General features: G+C 39.2%; 1 protein-coding gene across 1 annotated transcript in view; it reads right to left on the reverse strand.

The window, feature by feature from the left end:
- Positions 1–1,744: 1,744 nt before the first annotated feature.
- ext2 (exostosin glycosyltransferase 2) overlaps positions 1,745–19,140 on the reverse strand; it is a 28,198-nt gene continuing 10,802 nt past the window's right edge. The window contains exons 9-15 of the mRNA XM_072659902.1: positions 16,920–17,051; positions 9,923–10,112; positions 7,814–7,980; positions 6,199–6,342; positions 5,456–5,584; positions 4,455–4,537; positions 1,745–3,201 (exon numbers count right to left, since the gene is read on the reverse strand). Coding sequence (XP_072516003.1) covers positions 3,063–3,201; positions 4,455–4,537; positions 5,456–5,584; positions 6,199–6,342; positions 7,814–7,980; positions 9,923–10,112; positions 16,920–17,051 — 984 coding nt within the window. The 3' untranslated portion in view covers positions 1,745–3,062. The remainder of the gene's footprint in view (positions 3,202–4,454; positions 4,538–5,455; positions 5,585–6,198; positions 6,343–7,813; positions 7,981–9,922; positions 10,113–16,919; positions 17,052–19,140) is intronic.

Here is a 19,140-nt window from a genome sequence, read left to right on the forward strand (position 1 = left end):
GCAGGCATATCCAAGTACTAGAATAATATAATGCTTTTTTGTGTGTGTGTGCGCATGTACAATTTGATTTGTGCGTTAATTAATTTTTGCTGTTTAGAAACACCCTTGAAAATGTAACTAATTTGTTGTAAAGTATCCTTGTGAGGAGTTTAATATTATTTTGCGTGTGAAAGTTTTTTGTTAGAGTTAGTTCTATGGTGGGTTTGGGGATTAAATGTGCATTTTTGCTACGTAAATGAACATTACAGAAAGGTTTTTTTGTTGTTTTGTTTTCCAATGCTTCAAGCTCAATGTATGGCATTTTAAATAATTATTACCGTTCAAGCTTGTTCATGTTCTATATATATTGTGTGATTTACAACAGTAAGTTATTGCACTTACATTTTTAAAAATTTGATTTGCTAGCAGAGCATTTTTTTTTCATTACTGATCTGGGTACAAGATCACTATTAAGCAGCTCATATTCAAGCATCAAAATTTGATGAAATTTAGTTCTTTTCCCATTGTTCTAAATAAAGGGTAAAATATTTGTTGACACTGAAACCCCATCGAACACAATAGTGAATATGACAATAACGAGGCTACACATGGCTACAAATCCTACCACGTTTCTGAAACCCTCCAAGGCTCCCGCTGGTTTTGTGCAAGTCACTTTGCCCCAGGACAATTCCCAATCAACATAAGCAAACTATTTTAAGATTTTGGTTTGTAAAGCAGCATCCATTCTCAAAGCCCATCCGCCACCCGTCTTCCATTCATAACTTGGTGTAATAGACTTCCAACAGAGACAAGAGAACAATGTGGTTTTGACTCTTGTCTTCCAGCGATGGGAAAAGAATAGACCTTTAAAAATCTGGCCAAATTTAGGGGAAGGCAGTTCTGTTCATATAAATGTTTTATTTGAGACTTTGCGTGTGTTTTTTTTTCCCTCTAGATAAATAATAAAAAAAATAAGCTTAACACTGACTGCTCTCTCTTGGTTTACAAAGCCAAAGTATTTTCTAAGGTTTTATAAATAGAACATAGTTGACCGCTTAAAAATAAGTTGGACTTAAAATGAGACTGGAGAGACTCAAAGTACCTCATGCTAACTAAAGTTGCCAAAAATACTAACATAACCTTTTCTATAGTGCTTACACCATACAGCATGGATGCTAACAGGAGAACATTAATAACAGGAGACAACCAAGCCTTAACAGTAGTGCACCAAGTTGTCTGCTCATTCACAATCAGCTCTTGTCCAAGGAAACAATGATATATCACATTAAGCCCTGATGCTCGCCTTAAATACATGCACAAAGAGCCCTCTTACACATGCATGAACACGGTTTTCACAAAGTAGACACATTTTAGAGCGTAGCAATTGCAGTACTCCCACAAGAGCTTCCCTTGGGCTAAATAACAGACACTTCATAAGGCAGGGGAGCTGCAGACAATCTGGCTCTCACTATGTAATTGGTTATTCAGTGACATTTCCAATACGCTACATGTTGCTGAAACCTCCTTACCAGATCTTCTCTTACTTTGTGAGGGAAGAGTCAGAACAGGAATACATTTCTCTTCACAAGTTCACTCCCCATAGAGATGAAATGCATTTATCTCAGACACACAGGCTCCTGCCTTTAAATCACTCACAGAGCTCAGACATCTGCTCCATCCCTAGACAACAAAAACGACCACGGAAAAAAGAAAGCTCAGCTTTACGACTTTAGAGAACGACCACACAATCTAAATACATCATCAATTATGAATATTTTAGAAATCCAAATTTATTACACGAAACAGACCTTCAACTAAAAAAAGAAACATACACACACCAAACAAAACAGTGTAAAGAAATAGACATCTTTTTAACAAAAAAAGACAAACACCCCTTAGTTACAGTTTTCAACTGATACATGGATTGTTCCCTATTAAGAAATGTTCTTTAAAAGCCCAATCAGATGCAACAAGAAACGTGACTTTACGCCTAGGCCACCTACTTGAAAGAGATGGAGAAACTTGCGAAATGCTTCAGACAAAACACCCCTTCTGGTATTTGTTCATGTGTGCACACTAAATTTACAGCAGAAACATAACTGAGAAATGCTGGAACTGATTCATGACTGTAGTGTTTACTGCATAAACCACATGCACCACCCCAAACATCTCAATATGCTCTGTGTTTCGTAAGTTCAGAATGTTTTAAATGCATATCCTCATAAAAAAAAAAACTAAAAAGAAAACAGGTTTAACTGTTAGATAAATTACATGGATATATTACCTTCGATATCTTCGAACACATATAAATACTGGTAGCACTATTCTTGACAACAAGGCTACTGTTCATAAGCCCTTGCCTCATCACTTTTTTTCCCCCACACACTGAAATTGTGTTATCCACAAAGACTACTGGGAACCCAAACGGTTTGGTTGTCAATGTGCTAGTCTTGACAGAAGCAGCTGAGCATTTTCCAGTCTTTTGCATACCTGTTGAAATGATCACTCTAAATAAAACTCTCCACTAATCAAATAGAGAGATCACCCCCCCTCCCCAAAAAAACCATTGTGCTACATCGCTCACAACAATGACTTATTGCATGATCCAACACATTGAATTATATTCAACTTTTAATATACTTATATATTCACTAATAACAACAAGACAACTGGCACTTTCTTGCAGTCTGTCTAGAGCACTGTTTTGCATCAGTGCAGTACAGTGTGATATATAGCTACTTGCTTTCAATGGGAATCTAAGAGAAGGTCACCACTTTGGCTGCCCATGAAGGTCCATAGCGCTGAGGCAATGTTAAAAGTGAACCCCCAATTTTCTGTGCCAAATGCATCCATGAGAGAAGTCCATTTTTTTAGTCACTGCTCCTTCCAGTTCTCCAGGGGTCCATCTCCAAGAAAGAACACGAGGATAAAAACAGCACACTTAGCTCCGTCACATCATTGAGCAGAACAACTTCACTCATAAAGTCATTATGTGATAGAGAAAAAGTGTAAATCAGTGAGTGCGAGAGCATCTGCAACCTGGTTTAAAAGACAAAGGTGTAGAAGACTGAGGCACGGTGCTGTCATAGACTGCCGATGTTGGGGAAACTCTTGAGTTTCTCAGGGAAGTCATCCTTGTACAGCACTGGGTCAGCACGATGTTCCACCACCTTCAGAGGCATGGTGCCAAACACTGAAGCAAATTTGTTTATGCACTCAGACCTAAAGAGAAAGAAAGATCATTCAGGATTTAGAAATAGGAGATGTACTTGTAAACACAACATTGTCCTCAATTCCTCTAAATCAGCCACTGGACACAAGCATAACATATTTATAGGTTCATAGGTTGTTGTAAGAGACAGCTCATAGCCATCAGAAAATCAAAGCCATCAGAGTGAACTTTCCTGTTGGTCAGTTTTTGTGTCTGGTAAAATAAAAAAAAATCTAATCAGTACCATCAGAACTGTGTCATATTCATGACAACACACTCAAGAATATACTGTAAATACTGGCACGCTATGATGACCTTTTGCCTAATGTCTTTGAATACCGTGCCAGTATCTCACAGTATAGGATTACTTCTTGTGTATTAATGCCTTAGTAGATGACCAGTAATTAGTAAAATATGGATTGTGGGTGGAACACGGTGCACAGGAGTACAGGCTACTGGGGGTCAAAACTACAGAATTCTTGGCATTCTCTGAGCGGAGCAGAGCCCAGCTTTTATGGCAGGAAACGTATTCGGAGTGAGAAGCACGACCAAAGAGACCTCATCAATCTCCCCTAAGACTCCATTCAAAGAGCTGCATGGCCTGTGAAGCCATGGTCTATTACTTACACTCCTTATTCACTTCCAAGGTCAAGCGCTTCCTTGCAGGCCAGCTGCGGGCAGACCAGGTTCTTGCTATAAATGACATTTCTTCAGCACCATATGATAATTAATTGACCTTCACTATTTGATTTTTTTCAGTTATGCGAAGCCTTTAAATTGGTTAAAAAGCTGAAAGGCTGCACAATTTTGTCAATTCGGTCAGAGGCACAAAAATCTAAAGACAAATGAAAGATAAAATATTAGCCATGTAATATATATATATATATTTTTTTTTATAAAGTTGAAAAAAAAAGGTTTTCAAACGTCTAGTGTAGCTAAATGCATGTTTTGTCTACTTTGGTCTATTCCATTTTGTATAAGAGAACAGACAAATGAAAGAGGCTATTTTTTGTGCTCTGGCAAATCGTGAATCCAGCAGTGCTGATCAGACTAGAGCTTGGCACGCAAGCATAGCCTGTCTTGGACGGAGAACTTCTTCACTCTCAGGCTGCTGGAGGCATATCTCTCCTGTGAAGGGCCACAATGAGGCGATTGTTGGTGAAATGCACAATGTGTTTCAGATGTAGACGTAAGCCATGCCAGGGCCAGGGAGCTGCCAGAGCTCCTTTTGTCCTACATGCACAGATCCCAATTCATACTGTACCTCTCCACCATGTGCGTCTGGTCTAAGGATAGTCCGTCTATTGCTGTGCACTCTGGGCACTTGAACTTCTTGCGAGGAGTCACCTACATGAAAAGAAGAGATTGCACTACTTGTTTTCCCCAAACTTGGTTTACTTCATGCCATGTTACCACTATATGTACTGCTAATCGGACGTTTTATTGAATATGACATTCTTCTAAACTCCAGATTGGAGTGTGTAATGACTTGATTGTCACAGTCAAGCAAAAACTTCTTTAAAAGAGAAAGGAAAAAACATTCTTTAGATTAATATTTTTTATCAAAAAGTGAAAAAGGCCTGATGACAGGCTATATAATATATATAATAAGAGAGGTGAACTCTCGTGGCCAGGATAAACTGTCCTATCTGCCACACTCATGAGATTCATGACGTACGATCTGATCCATCCTCCACTTTTAAAAGCGTACACAAACATCCACACAAAAAAAGCAATTTACACAATGTGTTGGGAATTGGATCAGGAGGAGGTGTGTGTGACAAGGGAATGACGAGGTAAGGGGGACAGAAAAGTCATGAGCTGACTGACTCTCCAGAGTCTGTATGCTCTGGAGAACTTAGGAAAACAGAAGAGAGCCAGCCTACGACACCCAGATAACAGAGGTTAAGGCTGGGTCTTTAAAGGGCGTGCTGCACCTGGACAGAGTCACAGTCTGGAGACTGGGGGACAGGGGCGAGAGCTGATCAGAGACAAAATACCGGCACACGCTATCAGAACGGCTGCATTCTTTAAGTAACCACTTTCCCCAGCCTCCACCTCCACTGGGAGTCGGCCCTTTAACTGGCCAGCAAAGAATCCCAATGGAGCCCTTTAACAGTAATTCTAAACCATAACAGTGACTGTAAATATTACAATAACTAAACCAAACAAAAATAAAAGCGGACACAGATATGCTTACAGAAAACCTAAAACATAAAACACAAGTAAGGTCTGTTATTTGTATGTTTGTTTTTCTGAGTATACCTTTATAGGAGCTTTTCCAGTGATGTTGGCCACAAGGAAGTTCATGGCAATATCTTCACAGTTCATATGAGCATCCACCCAGTTCTTGATGTCTCCTGGCATCTTGTACGTGTACAGGTAATTGAAGTACTAAAAGAGGAAAAGTGCATTTTGTATGACAGCAATTTTAAGTCTACACGGTTCTCCACACAAATGCTGCAACTGCACTGAACTACATTATTAAATAAATATGGAGATAGAAAGTGACATTTTGATGAACTGATGCTCTCACAGAGAGTCATGTTAAAATGAGATAACCCTCCACCTCTGAGTAATGCTGTAAAGGGACAGTGAAAGGCCAACAGGCAGAAAAGGGAAAGTGAGAGCAAAACTGCACAAATGGGTGTGTCTGTGTAACACACATCATAACAACCACAGTTATAATACTACTAATAATAATCTTTATACACTGAGGGCTTTTCATATGGGTAGCACCTCAAATGGACTTATTCAGAGATCAACAAAAAATAAACAAACTCAACACAGATCACTAAAAAAATAATAATATAAAAAGGAAGAATTAAGAAAAATAACTTTTATTAAAGAGATTCGTTGTCAAATCTTTATTACACATGAGTGCTGAGCTTGCCTGTCTTATAAAAACTAGCTCCATAGTTCAGAGATCAATTTTACAGCTAAAAACATAAACTTAACTTGACTTGACTTTGGGTAATGGTCAGACCACCTAATAGCAACTACTATACCTTATGGTAGAATGCAGCTCCAGTCAACACCATCGACACTTCGTTAGTCCATTCAGACTCATACTTCCACTTGCCCATTTCATGGTCCCATAAGTGGAGTCGACCAGGGTATCCCACCAACCTATCTGGGAATTCACGCCAGACCTATTGGCATAGGCATAAACATAAACCTAAATACAGAACAACTCATAGAAATAAAACCAGTCTTACAATTCAACACAACTATAAACTGGCCATAGCTTTGCACAGGCCCTATTTCCAAACAGCAGCAGACTCTGGCAATCCCAAGGTGAATCAGTAAGCTTGCTAATCCCAAAGATATTTGGCACACTTAGAGTTTATGATTGAGAAATCCTTGAATGTCATTCCAATGTGACACAGAAGCTTGCCTGGTAAACCAGACGCCCCATCTCAAACTGCCTACTATTTCATACAATTATCCATAAATTATGGTCAATTCTCTCAATGGGGTATAAATGGCTGCAGGTGAGCTTCAAGCAAGCCTGCAGATATGGTCAGCTTTAGCCAAGCCTGTCATCAGTCCTTACACATCAAAACCCTTGTCCAAAGTATGTAGCTATGATTAAATAAATAAAGGACCTAGAGGTGAAAAAGGATTTAAGGTATTTGGATAGATTTACACAACAGTGAAAAAAGATTCAACAGCACTGCATTAAGTGCTGCTTTTCATTCTATAATTATGTCAATCCTCTGTAGAGATAAGCAAAAAGGCAGCAACACTGCATTTGTGCATTGGATTGTTCATCCTTTAAAATTTCAATTTTGCATGAGGTATAATCACTTTAAGGGTAAAAATACATGTTATGTGATTATTGAAATTCCTAAATTTGATACACTGTTCACCAATCTTTTGACAATATAACATCCCAGTGGGGTAACACAGTGATGTTTAAATCCCCCCCAATCTCTTTAAAGATTTATTTTCCAAAACATGTGGATCTTACTGGTGGGCTCTACTTTCTAGCAAAGCTAATGTGTTTTCAGGCCACTTTAGTCTAATGAAAGAGAACAGTTTTGTGTGGACTTGGAGGCATGCTTAGGAACACTGAAGGTTTTCTTTTTAGTACATGATTGTGTGTAAGGCTATTTAAAACTATTATTCATTATTATTTTGACTATTAAAATTTTAAAGCATTCAAAAGCGTTCTGAACATTTTAAATTTACATTAATGTAATTTAATTTGTGCATTTCTTGTTCAGTTTCATTTCTTTCTCTTGTTGATGAATGACTCAGTTGTGTTGTATCAACTCATATACCCGACTGGATAATTGCATAACCTACACATACCTGCCTAAAGACTCATGTGTGCTGAAAAAAAGAACTTAACTGTGCGCAAAACTGTGGTGTGAAGCCAAAGCAAATATGCCAAGCAAATATGACTGTTTGCATCAGATGTGGACAAAGAACCAGTCAATCAACATCTGTTATCTTGGTCAGATATAAAATAGCATGGCCATCTGCACTGCAGTGGTTATCAGGGCATCTAGAAGTCCAATGAGGAATGAGTATCACAAAAACTATCAGCAGACAGAAATTGCCTTATTATTAGCTTTGGTCATCTACATTCACATGTCATCTTTGAGAATCTCCTACCTCATATCCAAACTGAAGTTCATCAGAGGTCAGCATGATTATGTCATCATCTATGGCCAACACTGCCTCTGTCTCGATCTCATCAAAGGGAAAGAAGCGATTGCTGAGCTTGTTTTCCTTGGTGCGCACCACTTTGAGTGGCACAGCTATCTTTGGCCAAAGAGACTCTGCAAATAAGTAGGAAACAGAGGGGGGGAAAAAAGAAAGAAAAAAAAAAAAAAGACTGTGTAAAAACCAATAACAACATTGCTTGTGACATAATATAAGTTTATCTTAGTGTCTTTTGAAGACAAAGTAGGAGAGATGGTGGCAATGTCTATGGAAAAGAGTATGGGTGGTTTAGTCAAAACACATCACTGCCTCAAAGCACATATAAATCTGACCACACTGACATTCCTCATACGGCTAGAAAGACAACACTCTGTATTTTCAGTTGTGTAACGACTTGGGGATACTCCACAGCACGGAAAAGACGGATGGCACATAATGCGTCACCTAATAAACCTACATAGAGCTCCCAAGAGAGCGAGGGGAATTTGTAATTCAACTCTACATGAATATTTCTCTTCTTTTATTTCCTTAGTACACATTAGGGATCGGAAGAACATATCCCAAGTGGTAGAACACCTCCAACTAAGACTGTACTTACAAAGACACACTAGACCTTTCTACAGCTATGAGTAAAGGCTCTAAAAAAGATAATAAAAACACTAATGGAAGAAACCAGCTATGGCCATTGTATAGCCTCCATGCCCAGCACAGAGGAGCTTTCAGAAAAGTTAAGAGCTGCAAGGCAAGCACTGTTGAAAATAATCCTGCAATTAGACCAAAAAAACAAAAAAGAAAGACTGTCACACATTACACATTAAAATAATTCACACATCATTACTGTCTATTCGTAGAACTATAAAATCAGCAAGAATTCTGCCTCATGAAAACAACTATGACACCAAAAATGCCTATAATCACCTTCATACATTGTACTCATATTTAGTAACTGCCAAAAAAGAAACATTAAGTCAAAACGTACCTTAGCTAAGCTACTTTACTACTCCCCTCTGAGTGCTTAAACCAACTGAGAAACTCCCTAGAAACATAGAAACATTCATTCTACATGTAATGATTGCCAGTACCTCATTAAAAAGACAAAGGGCCAGCCTTGGGCAGCTTAAACTGTTCAAAAATAAACAAACATAATCAGTGATGGCAACAAGAAGGAGGAAATCCATCCTCATCTCGGCCTGAGCCTCATGTTGACCCGCGCACAGCCCTTATTAGTTCTAATGGGTCACAAAGCTCTAGCCTGGCTCCACTGACGCCTCTAATCAAAGGCAACGGTGGCCCATTAGGCCACTTCAAAGTATACCCCAGCATAATTACATTACTAAAATCTATGCAGAGGATATATTTAATTTCTTGTTCCCTCCCCCTCCCCGCCTTTCTCTAAGCTGTCAGGGTAAGGGCTCCCCAAACAGGCACATACCTAATCACCTTGTTAAGCGGTATCATTAGAAAGAGAGCGTCAATAAATAACTACTAATATCAGCTTACTCTGACACATCTCTAATGGGCCATAAATTTGTTCTCCGCTGAACGAGAGAGAGAGACCGTTAGGGGAATAATCCTTTTGGCTTGACAATAAAATTAAGGGTGAATGTCTAGTAAACTTAGGCCATATATCAACTTGAAATAAAACGTATTTGAACTGTCGTGTCTTGAGGGCTGTTGGGAAATGAGGACATTCATAGCTCAGATTAGCACATCTAAAGCGCAAGAAGACCAGTACACAAGACTTCTCCGTATGATATGCTGTAAATAGCTTCTCATTCAGAACCTGAGGATAGTCAGAGCAGTCGGGTCTTTAACGTTAAGCATGGCATAAACTTCACACATCCAACTTAGTATTAAACAAGCTACCATAAAGGGCTTTATATTCTTTCTATTAGAACTCATTTGATCATTTGATGCAGGCTAAGACCATCTCACACCTTTAAGTTAACAACGGCAACACAAGATGTGGACATGGTGGTCACATGATTAAACAGAATCCATAAGTTACTAGGATGAAAAAATGTGTTAAATCTTTCAGAACATGAGGATGATTCAAACCTTCAGGTGGGCTCTTGTTTTGGTTGTTCCACACAACCAGCAGCTTGGCAAGGCTGGGCACTTTGGAGATCTCTGTGATGACCCTGAAGAGACTCTCCACACGATCGTAAGTCAGAACCACAGCGGTGAAGCCCGGTGACCGAGGAGGAATCAGCGGGAGGAAAAGCGGGCTATTTACACTTGACCATTTCTTTGAAGAAAACACAAGAACACAACACAACAATTTAAACAGCAAGTGAGAACTAAGCCAGGTTTATGCAAATACTGTACAGCTCCTCCCTTTAGAATAAATGCAAATATTTCCCATGACTTTAGATTGCTTAATGCAGAGTGAGGTAATATGAAGTGCAGGCCAGATGAGGGTTTTAAAAGGGTACAAGGGTGATCTATAAAACTTAAAGATTGCTTAGAAAAGTACAAACTGGCAGTGCCGAGCAGAGTTTAAAAGGGTTAAGGAATGTCAAACACACACAACAGACATTAAATCAGAGGTAACAAACAGCTGGAGGAGTGTGCAATGACCTTTTAGTGTGCCAACCTATTTGCCTAAACCCCCTTACTCAACTTGGGCAATATTCAAGTACCATTAGTCCCAGTGAACAGCAGTCTGCTTAGACTGCAAGGGGCCAGGAATTTCCTCTCAGTATTATAAATAAATAAATAAATAAATACAAGCACACTGGACCAAAAAATTGCCCTTAAAGCATCTCTGCTGTGAAAATCATCTCACTTATAGATACATCCAAATTAATTGAATTCATTAAATGGCAATACACTCTTCACTAGAAGAATAACTCACTGTAAAGCTTTAGAAGGGGATAAATTAAAAAGCAACTGGCAATTACATCCGGTCTAGGTGAAATCTGGTGGCACTTTGTAGAGTAGGTCTGCGTGGTGAAACTGATATGGTGTGTGGGCAGATACCAAGAGCTGTATTTGTATTGGCGGAATGAAATACTTCCTTGCTTTAAGCTCATTACACAGCTTTATCCCATTATTTTCCAGTTAACTTTCATATGTATCTGAATTTGATTAGAACAGTGATGTTCTTCGTGAACTGCAATGCCAACATCTGTCATCCACCAAACCTTGACCAAGACATCTAAGACTTTTAAATGCTTCATTCTTTTGCCCTCAGGGAGAGGAAGAACGCAAAACCTAAAACGCTGTACTAAGACATGTTCTAAAGGCGGCGTTCACGTACGGATGTGTGATGGGAACAACAGATCGCTTCACAATGTCCTTGCCGTTGTTTAACCGTTGTTTAAGAACTTCCGTCTTTAAGGTCTATTCTATATTGGAATTTTATGATTGCACTCTAGTGAACTCAGTACAGCAGGGGTGCAGATGAACCCTGGCAGGGCCAGGGTGAGGGGGGGGGTGCTGGGGTGCTGTCGGCGTCAGTGGTTGTCTCCTGCCAGTGTGGGGCTTGGCTCGTCTTCCTGGCCTGCTTTAAAACAGCCTGTAAACTCCCAAAGATGCACGGACTGGAGCGGAGATCAAGTGACGCTGTAAAGTAAATACTGAGAGTGCTTAGAGGCCCTCTGATGCGGTCATGGAGATTGCTGCTCTTTACTGGCCAGAATATGGAGGAATAAGTTGAGAATGAACACACAGAGATTCTCAGCGATCTCACACCCCACAACAGAGGCGCATTAGATCAGAATAACCAGACAGAGCCACCTTAACAAGCCACCATCATAAACACGGGAACAGAAATTATGCATGGAAGACCACATTTGAGAAGGGCTTTATAGGTAGAACTGGACTAAAAATGTATCTATTCACTTATGTATTTCAAGGTGAACCAAGTCTTTCCCAGAAAAGATCACATGAAGCAAGTAATTAAACCTTGATTTAAAGTGAAAGTTAGCATCACTGAAAAAACTGGACAGAAAAATCCTATGGTCCATGAAAACAGCTTTCTATACATTCTACCCCCTGCCCAACCGGTAAGCACAGGGGTGGATTCATCAGGCCTTGGGCTTGTGTTGCTGCCAGTGGCACAATGAACATTTTATTTGTACAGAGAATAATGGATTAAACTGAATACCAGCAATATCAGCAAATTCTGGAAGCAAAAACCATACTGTGCTTAATGGTAGACTGCTTTATCTATCTCATGGGTGTTTGGGGTCACTTTCCTACTGGAACAACTAATTGTCCAATGTCTAGCTGATGGTTTGAGGATAAAGTCCTCCATTATACCAACTCTTTTGTTCAATGTACCAGTTCAGTTCCACTGGCAGCAAAACAACCCCAACGTATGATGCTACCACCACCATGCTTAACAGTTGGGACAGTGTTCTTGGAGTTGAATGACTCACCTTTACTCCTGCAAACATACGTCTAGTCATTATATCCAAACAATTAAATCTGTGGCTTATCCAACTTTCCTACAGAAGGTGTGTAAAGACTCCCTTGAAATCTGCAGTTATTTAGAAAAGGCTCCAATTCTAAATGGGGGTGCAACGACTAATCGACTTAGTTGAGGAAACTTGACGACCAAATTAATTTGATTGGTTTTAAAATTGATTAGTTGATGACGGCATTAAGCACATTTGTCGAGCTGAGTAGGAACAGTTGAGGGCGCATGTGAACCGAATACATTTAATACAGTTTTACTGCCGCAACGTTTGAAGCAAAATACTCAAATAATACTAACAATACTAACAATACTAATAAAATAGTAGATTGCACTTGCAAAGATATATATTTTTGCAGTTTGGGCTTGTGGACAGCAATCACTGGATTACCTGATGACTGAATCCACTAGGATTATGAGGTGTGTCTCTACAGTGTGCAATGTGCTTATACTGAAATAAGTAAAGTTATTTAGTTGCGATTTAGGAGCCAACTAAATGCGTTCGAATGTTGAGTGTCATTTAGGTGTTTATGGAGGCTTTGATGGAGATATTAATGAAGACCAAATAACCTGGATCAAACCTTGTAGAGGGGCTGGTAAATGTGTGCACACTCCAGTAAAACACCTCTTAGCAACGTTGAACTGATGCCTACTCCTGGGATTTGGGTTAAAGCACCAAACGTGCCACAAGGCATCCATTGATTGGATTCCTATCTTGCCACTTTTCCCCTTAGGAGGGAAGGCAGCATTCGAATATTATATACTAGCCAAAAGCATGGACACCAGAGCTAAGGGTTCTTAAAGTTTCTCCTTTTTAATGGATAAGTAGATGCCATACATGCAGGGCATAAAAATAAAAGCTTAACTGTCTCGGACATCTGTTCATTAAGGCGTTAAATAAAGCCTTTAATTAATGTCCCTCAAAACAACAGTAGCTCTGTCTACAGATAAAAGAGCCTGTAGCTCGATTAACAAAAATATTGAAAGGCCCTATTACAGAGACACTGTGGGTCTCCCGGATCCTTCCTCGTGGGCAACTGTTGCAGGTGCTCACAGACAGAGTACAGCAGTTAACCTAGTCCCTAGATGTGTCTACCACAGTCTGTCACCACAGACACAAGCAATCTTTGTCACCCATCCTACTAATAAAAATAAACTATAAAACCCAATGGAAAAATTTTATTGAAGTGCCTGACACTCAGACACAAGCAAAGAGGAGATAATTAAAGTACCACTGTGACAAACGAGTGGTAAACTGGCTAAAGGGTGTGGTTCATGAAAATTCAGTCTGGGACTGAAAACACTCTGGCCTATTTGGGCAGGTTCCAGTGTAGTTCAGTGGGTGTGCTCAGTCATTTGTCAAAGCAAACAAGAAGAAAATGTGCCTAATTTTTCATTCCCACACATTGGCAGGAAATTTGCCTGCGGCATTCAGTTCGAATTCACCTGCTATTTGGAACGTGCCACAGAAATAAACGGGAGGCAACTTCTGTCTGCTTGGAAATGTGGATCAGCAGTAATTCTAGGCTGGACTGTTCAAAATAAAAAAGTACCACTTCTGAAGTTTGGTTTGATACACTAAACATCATCAGCAATGGGGCTTCTACAAATGGGGGAGAGCGGGGAGGAAATCGCCACTCAGTGGCAAGTTGGACATTATCATCTCCTATATGAAAGTATGCATGGAGGATATAATTGCCCTTGAAACCCTTGTTACTGGGTACGCTTTTGTTATACAGTGAAAAGTAGAGGTATGGGCAGCTTGAGTGACGGTGAGGGATTGCAGGCTGTTTCATGTGGGCCAAGGGGGCTTGGCGAGTCCTGCAGCTGGGATCATGCTAGTATAGCTTTGGGATTAAATGAAAATGGAACCCAGATGAAAGAGTGGATGCTTGTTCAATCGCAAGAGCTCTACACACAAAACGTTTACCTCCAAACTATCATTGATGCTGATGGGAAAAGAGTTCTTAAAATCAGAGAGCCTGGTCTAAAATAAGAGCTGCATTCTGAGTGACAGGAGAGACAACAGTTTTCAAAAGATTTACAAGGTTTTCATTGGTGGCAGCTGAAAACCCCAAGAAACCCTAAGCAAAATAAATAGCTCAAGCAGTTATTCATACCTTTATGTGAAAATACTGCTTTTCCTGACTATACATTTTTGTTGCAGTTAACCCTGCACACTGGACTAATCTGAGTCCTAGTAATCAGAGTGACAACATTGACCCAGTTGACCCAGACTCTTTAATGCTTTAAACATAATAGAAGCTAGGTTGGTTCTTTAAAATGCATCTTTCAAATACCACACAACACATGTAAATTAGCCTATGCTGTAGTTCTACAAATTAAATGTTTTAAATGTAAAAACACAAATGGCATCTGGCATGTAGTGCCTATATGTTCCTTCACAACTGCCAGACAAAAAGCACCTTGTCTTGACAACGTCTCCAAAAGCACAAGCAGAGTTCAAGAAATGTGCTTTCAATTATGTCCTGGTGGATATAGAATGGCAGAAAAAAAGTGCTTGATTTATTTAGTGCTCTGTTCGGGTTCTGCTCAACGTGTTTCCACTGAGTATGTTGAGAAAGTTTTTCATCTCTCCTCTAACGCTGGAATGGTCAAAGGACAGAATCACAGCACAATTAACCTCCCAAGGGTCTGGGTGCCTTAATAAGATGAGAGTAACAGTGAGTGATAGTAAAGAGCTTAGAGTACAGCAATATCAAGTACAACTATTTATGAGAAATCAACACCTCTCATGTCAGACTTGAACCTTGATTTGATAGATGTATTCATTTATTTAGTTTATTACATCCTAATTAAATCAATATATGTCTTTTTTTAACATAAACAGCAATGTTGATGCCTTTGAAAATGTTTACTAAAAACTAAAGGTTAGATCCATTTTAAATTTGGACACACCTCAACAAGACAGAATCGGCTCTAGAGCTCAGAGCTGGCTTTGCCTGACCCCAGAAGCGAGAGGTGACTGGCACACAACTTCCCAGCATGCGGTGCTGAACTCAGAGGCTCAGACCAAGGGTGATGCCGCAGATGATTAATACTCCCAATGCAGCAATTTCTCTGCCAGGCTGTCTGCATCTCTGCAGCGCCACAACTACAGTGACGCAATTAAGAATAACACAGTGTTGGAGGACATATGACGTGCCATCTCAGAGGGAACTGATGTTTATTACCTAGTCTGTGTCCGTTTTTTTAACATAAATAAAATATAGATAATAGATTCACACAAACATTGTCACTGAACTAATGACTCGATTCATGCAATACCCAAAAAGTTAGGGTAGAAGACTGTATGCCGTCACACTCCAATAACTCTGCTGCTTAACAGAAACTCTTCATAAGGAACTGAAGAATACAAGTGATATTTACTATTCACAATCCGTACCTGCCACAGACACAGTGGTGCACAGAATGAGCCAGGGGTTCCTCAAACTGCACAAAACACATCCTTCTAAAACACATATGTATACCACACACTATTAAAGAAACAAATTTTGGATTAGAAATGATGAACATCCTTTTAATAAAAACGGCACCTTTTCACAAGATTCAAAAATATAATATATATAATAATAATATAATAATATTTTTGCTGTCATTTAATTTAATTGACTAACCTGATCGAAAACTTCAAACAGCTCTAACTTAAGATGTTTTTATTTGAACACAGAGCAATAACTTCTTACACTTTTTGAAAATTAACAAAGCTCAAATTTGAAAAAGTTTACACTCCTGTTTTCTGGCAAACTAAAGCTTGTAAAACGCTGGATGTCTCTTTTCCATCTGTTACTGTGTTATGCTTTTTTAGCACTGAAATACTATGCAAATGGACTCTGTTTACGCACAAAAACTACATTCATATATTAAGTTTTATGGAATTAATATCTGATCTATCTATTTATCCTGTGAAGCTTTTTAAAAGATCACATTTAAAATTTTATTACTTTTAGACATTTTACCCTTCCTACTGCCAAATGCTGGTAGGCCGCAAGTACACTTTGACAACTTCCCTGCTCCATCATCAGAATTAACATTAATTAAAAGGTCCCCTGGAATGGGAAACTGTCTTTAGATTGGAATAGTTGAATAATGATAGTTCAGTAAATGGAAGTGACATAATAAGACCCTCAAACACTGTTGTCTCCTCCTGTAAAAGCAAAACCCACCAAATAAAAAACAGAACTGTAAAATGCGCCAATTCAAATCCCACAAGGAGAGCCATGATACCGTACAAGAACAAAAGAAAAGTTAGCGAAGTGAGCAGGCACTAGCCAGGTGCTAGGCTAAAAGTTAACCCTACTAAAGACAACTACTATCTCTTCAGCTATCTATAAACTTTTAGGTGCTATGCAGCAAGCATGCTTTAGTTCCGAGGCAAATTAACAGGGCAGTAAATACGACTGTAAAATCGCATTAAAGCATTTAAAACATCGCATTTTAACTATGTAAGTCATATACCTAGTTATAAACGAATGAACTTAAAATGTTAAAATATGGAATGAATGCATTTTAGGCTACATTTAAACAAAACTCAAATATAATAGCAAAAATAGACAGAAAAGGAAAAACATAAAACATTACAGACAGAACATTAATCGTGGGTTTACTCACCACAACTGGAGGATTGTTCCACTGCTCATATGTGCGGGCCGCATACGGGTATATGCGATCGTTGATTATCTGCAATGTAGTCAAACCAATAGCCTTCATGGAGCGGAAGTACGCTTCCCAAAACCAGCGAGCCTGCAGATCAACAGAGAGTACATAATACTAGCAATTACATCACATGAGCAGCAACACAGATAATGTATATAATCCAATTATCGACCAAAGCTGTGGCCTCCAACTCTGGACATCCACCACATTCCCAAAATGTGCCTTTATGACCCACAGCACACTTTGAAAGGCAATGTAGCCCATTAAAGCCTGTTGACATGACTGCAGGGACCACTCTGAATTGTTACGAGCATTTTAACCCATCAGTATTTTAGCCTTTTCCACTGAAATGGCACAAGCCCAGCTCTGCAGTGTGACTAGGGCAAGAGATCAAGTGCACAGATCAAGCTATGTTGCGTCTTGTTGACCCAAAGGCTAAGAATTAAATTTTTTGAAACACTCTATATGCCAGTCACACACTAATCATGTGCTGCCTATAAAATGTCTAGGTATTTGCCATCTGCAAAAGGCAAGGCAATTGAACCATGCTGCTCAGACATGACAAGCAGATATATAATATAAAAATATGCCCTTAGGAATCTAAGTAACACACATGTTCCTTCACATTATTTAATTACTACTGGTGTCCTGATGCAGTGAGCCGCGTGCTAGTTAATTCTGCGAAAGGAATTTTAAAAGGGAAAAATGAACATAGCCCAACAGTTGTAATATCTGCAGCACGCTTATTTCCACTGCAGTTAACAGCCTTTAACAGTAAAAAACAGAAGAAACAAATATCCAAAGGCACATTAATATACATTTAATTAATTAGACATTTGAAAAGACATGCAAAGCAAAATAGTAAATTGTGTATTATAGAGCAATTTGAGTTTGACTGAGTGCGTAACACCTCAGAATACCTGTCTACATTAAGCAGCTAAGGTTGCACCTCATGTAAACCAAAAAACTATTTAAAGTAGAGCTTAACATTTAAAAGCTAGTATCTTTTCTTCAATATGATTGCTTTTACTACCTTTAGTGCAGTTAGGTGTACACTGTGCTGGTGTATAAGCAATGAATACAGGGACTCTGCGCAGGAAGAATGCTCAATATTAACAGAAAAAGTACAGATCACAGCACAGATCACAATAATAGCATCAGTTAAATCATAACGCATTCTAAATAACCTAATGCAGAACTCAATCACTACATCACAAAGACTGCATCAAAATATGCTTTGGCCTACAGCAAATTACCTATCAATTTAACAAAACAGTCTTGCTACAGTCTAGAGCTTGCTTTCTGAGCCAACTCCTGCTGATCTATTAGGAAATTTAAAGTCCCACTGTGAAGAGAGAGGAGTCCATAAGAGGTAATTACCCATAACAGTGCTATCTCCTGCTAAGAGGTTCCACGGTACAGCGACCTAGCGCCACCACGCTGGGTCCTGCGTGACCCTGCACACTTAGTAGTGGATGGAGGTCGAACCCTTGCTTAAGTCCAAACAGTATCAAACTGTTCCCAGCTTACTGCCTAATACATGGAAGGGCAATACTTCAGTACTGATATGGTTAAAGGTAGTAAATTTGATTTTATACACTGGAATATAAAGAAAATAAAAGAAAAATAAAGAACTGAAAACCTTCTGTCAAAAACTATTAGTACAATGATTCTTTTCAATTTTTCATTTTCAATTCCCACCCACTACCACCCATTACTGCCCCCATCACTGCCCCCATCACACGATGCTACCACTTGTGGGAGAATGAAGGCAGACGGAGAGTCACGTGTAGGCAGCCAGAGACATTTAATTTTCAAACTGCAGCTAACGCAATGTCACTTAAAAACTAAGCACACTTTTCAGATATGCCTAAACAGGATAGAATCATGCCAAGTGATGGGGAGAGGAAGGCCCATCCTAACCAATCAAACAGAGGGAGGTCACTCTTTAGGATTAAATCTGCAATCTCCCAGTGATAGGGGAGATTCAGCCACTTGGGAGTATACATTTATTCCAAATTTGCTTCTTTACATTTAATTAAACAGAAACGTTTATGTTCTTTGTAATAAAACATGCAACCGGTCACTGTTTTTAAGTACCAACAATTCCCACATATACCCGGGACAGTTTAGTGTTTACTATGACAACATTTACTTAAAATATCGTAATAATGCC

The sequence above is a fragment of the Salminus brasiliensis genome, chromosome 17 (assembly GCF_030463535.1).
Source record: "Salminus brasiliensis chromosome 17, fSalBra1.hap2, whole genome shotgun sequence".
Classification (NCBI taxonomy): Eukaryota; Metazoa; Chordata; class Actinopteri; order Characiformes; family Bryconidae; genus Salminus; species Salminus brasiliensis.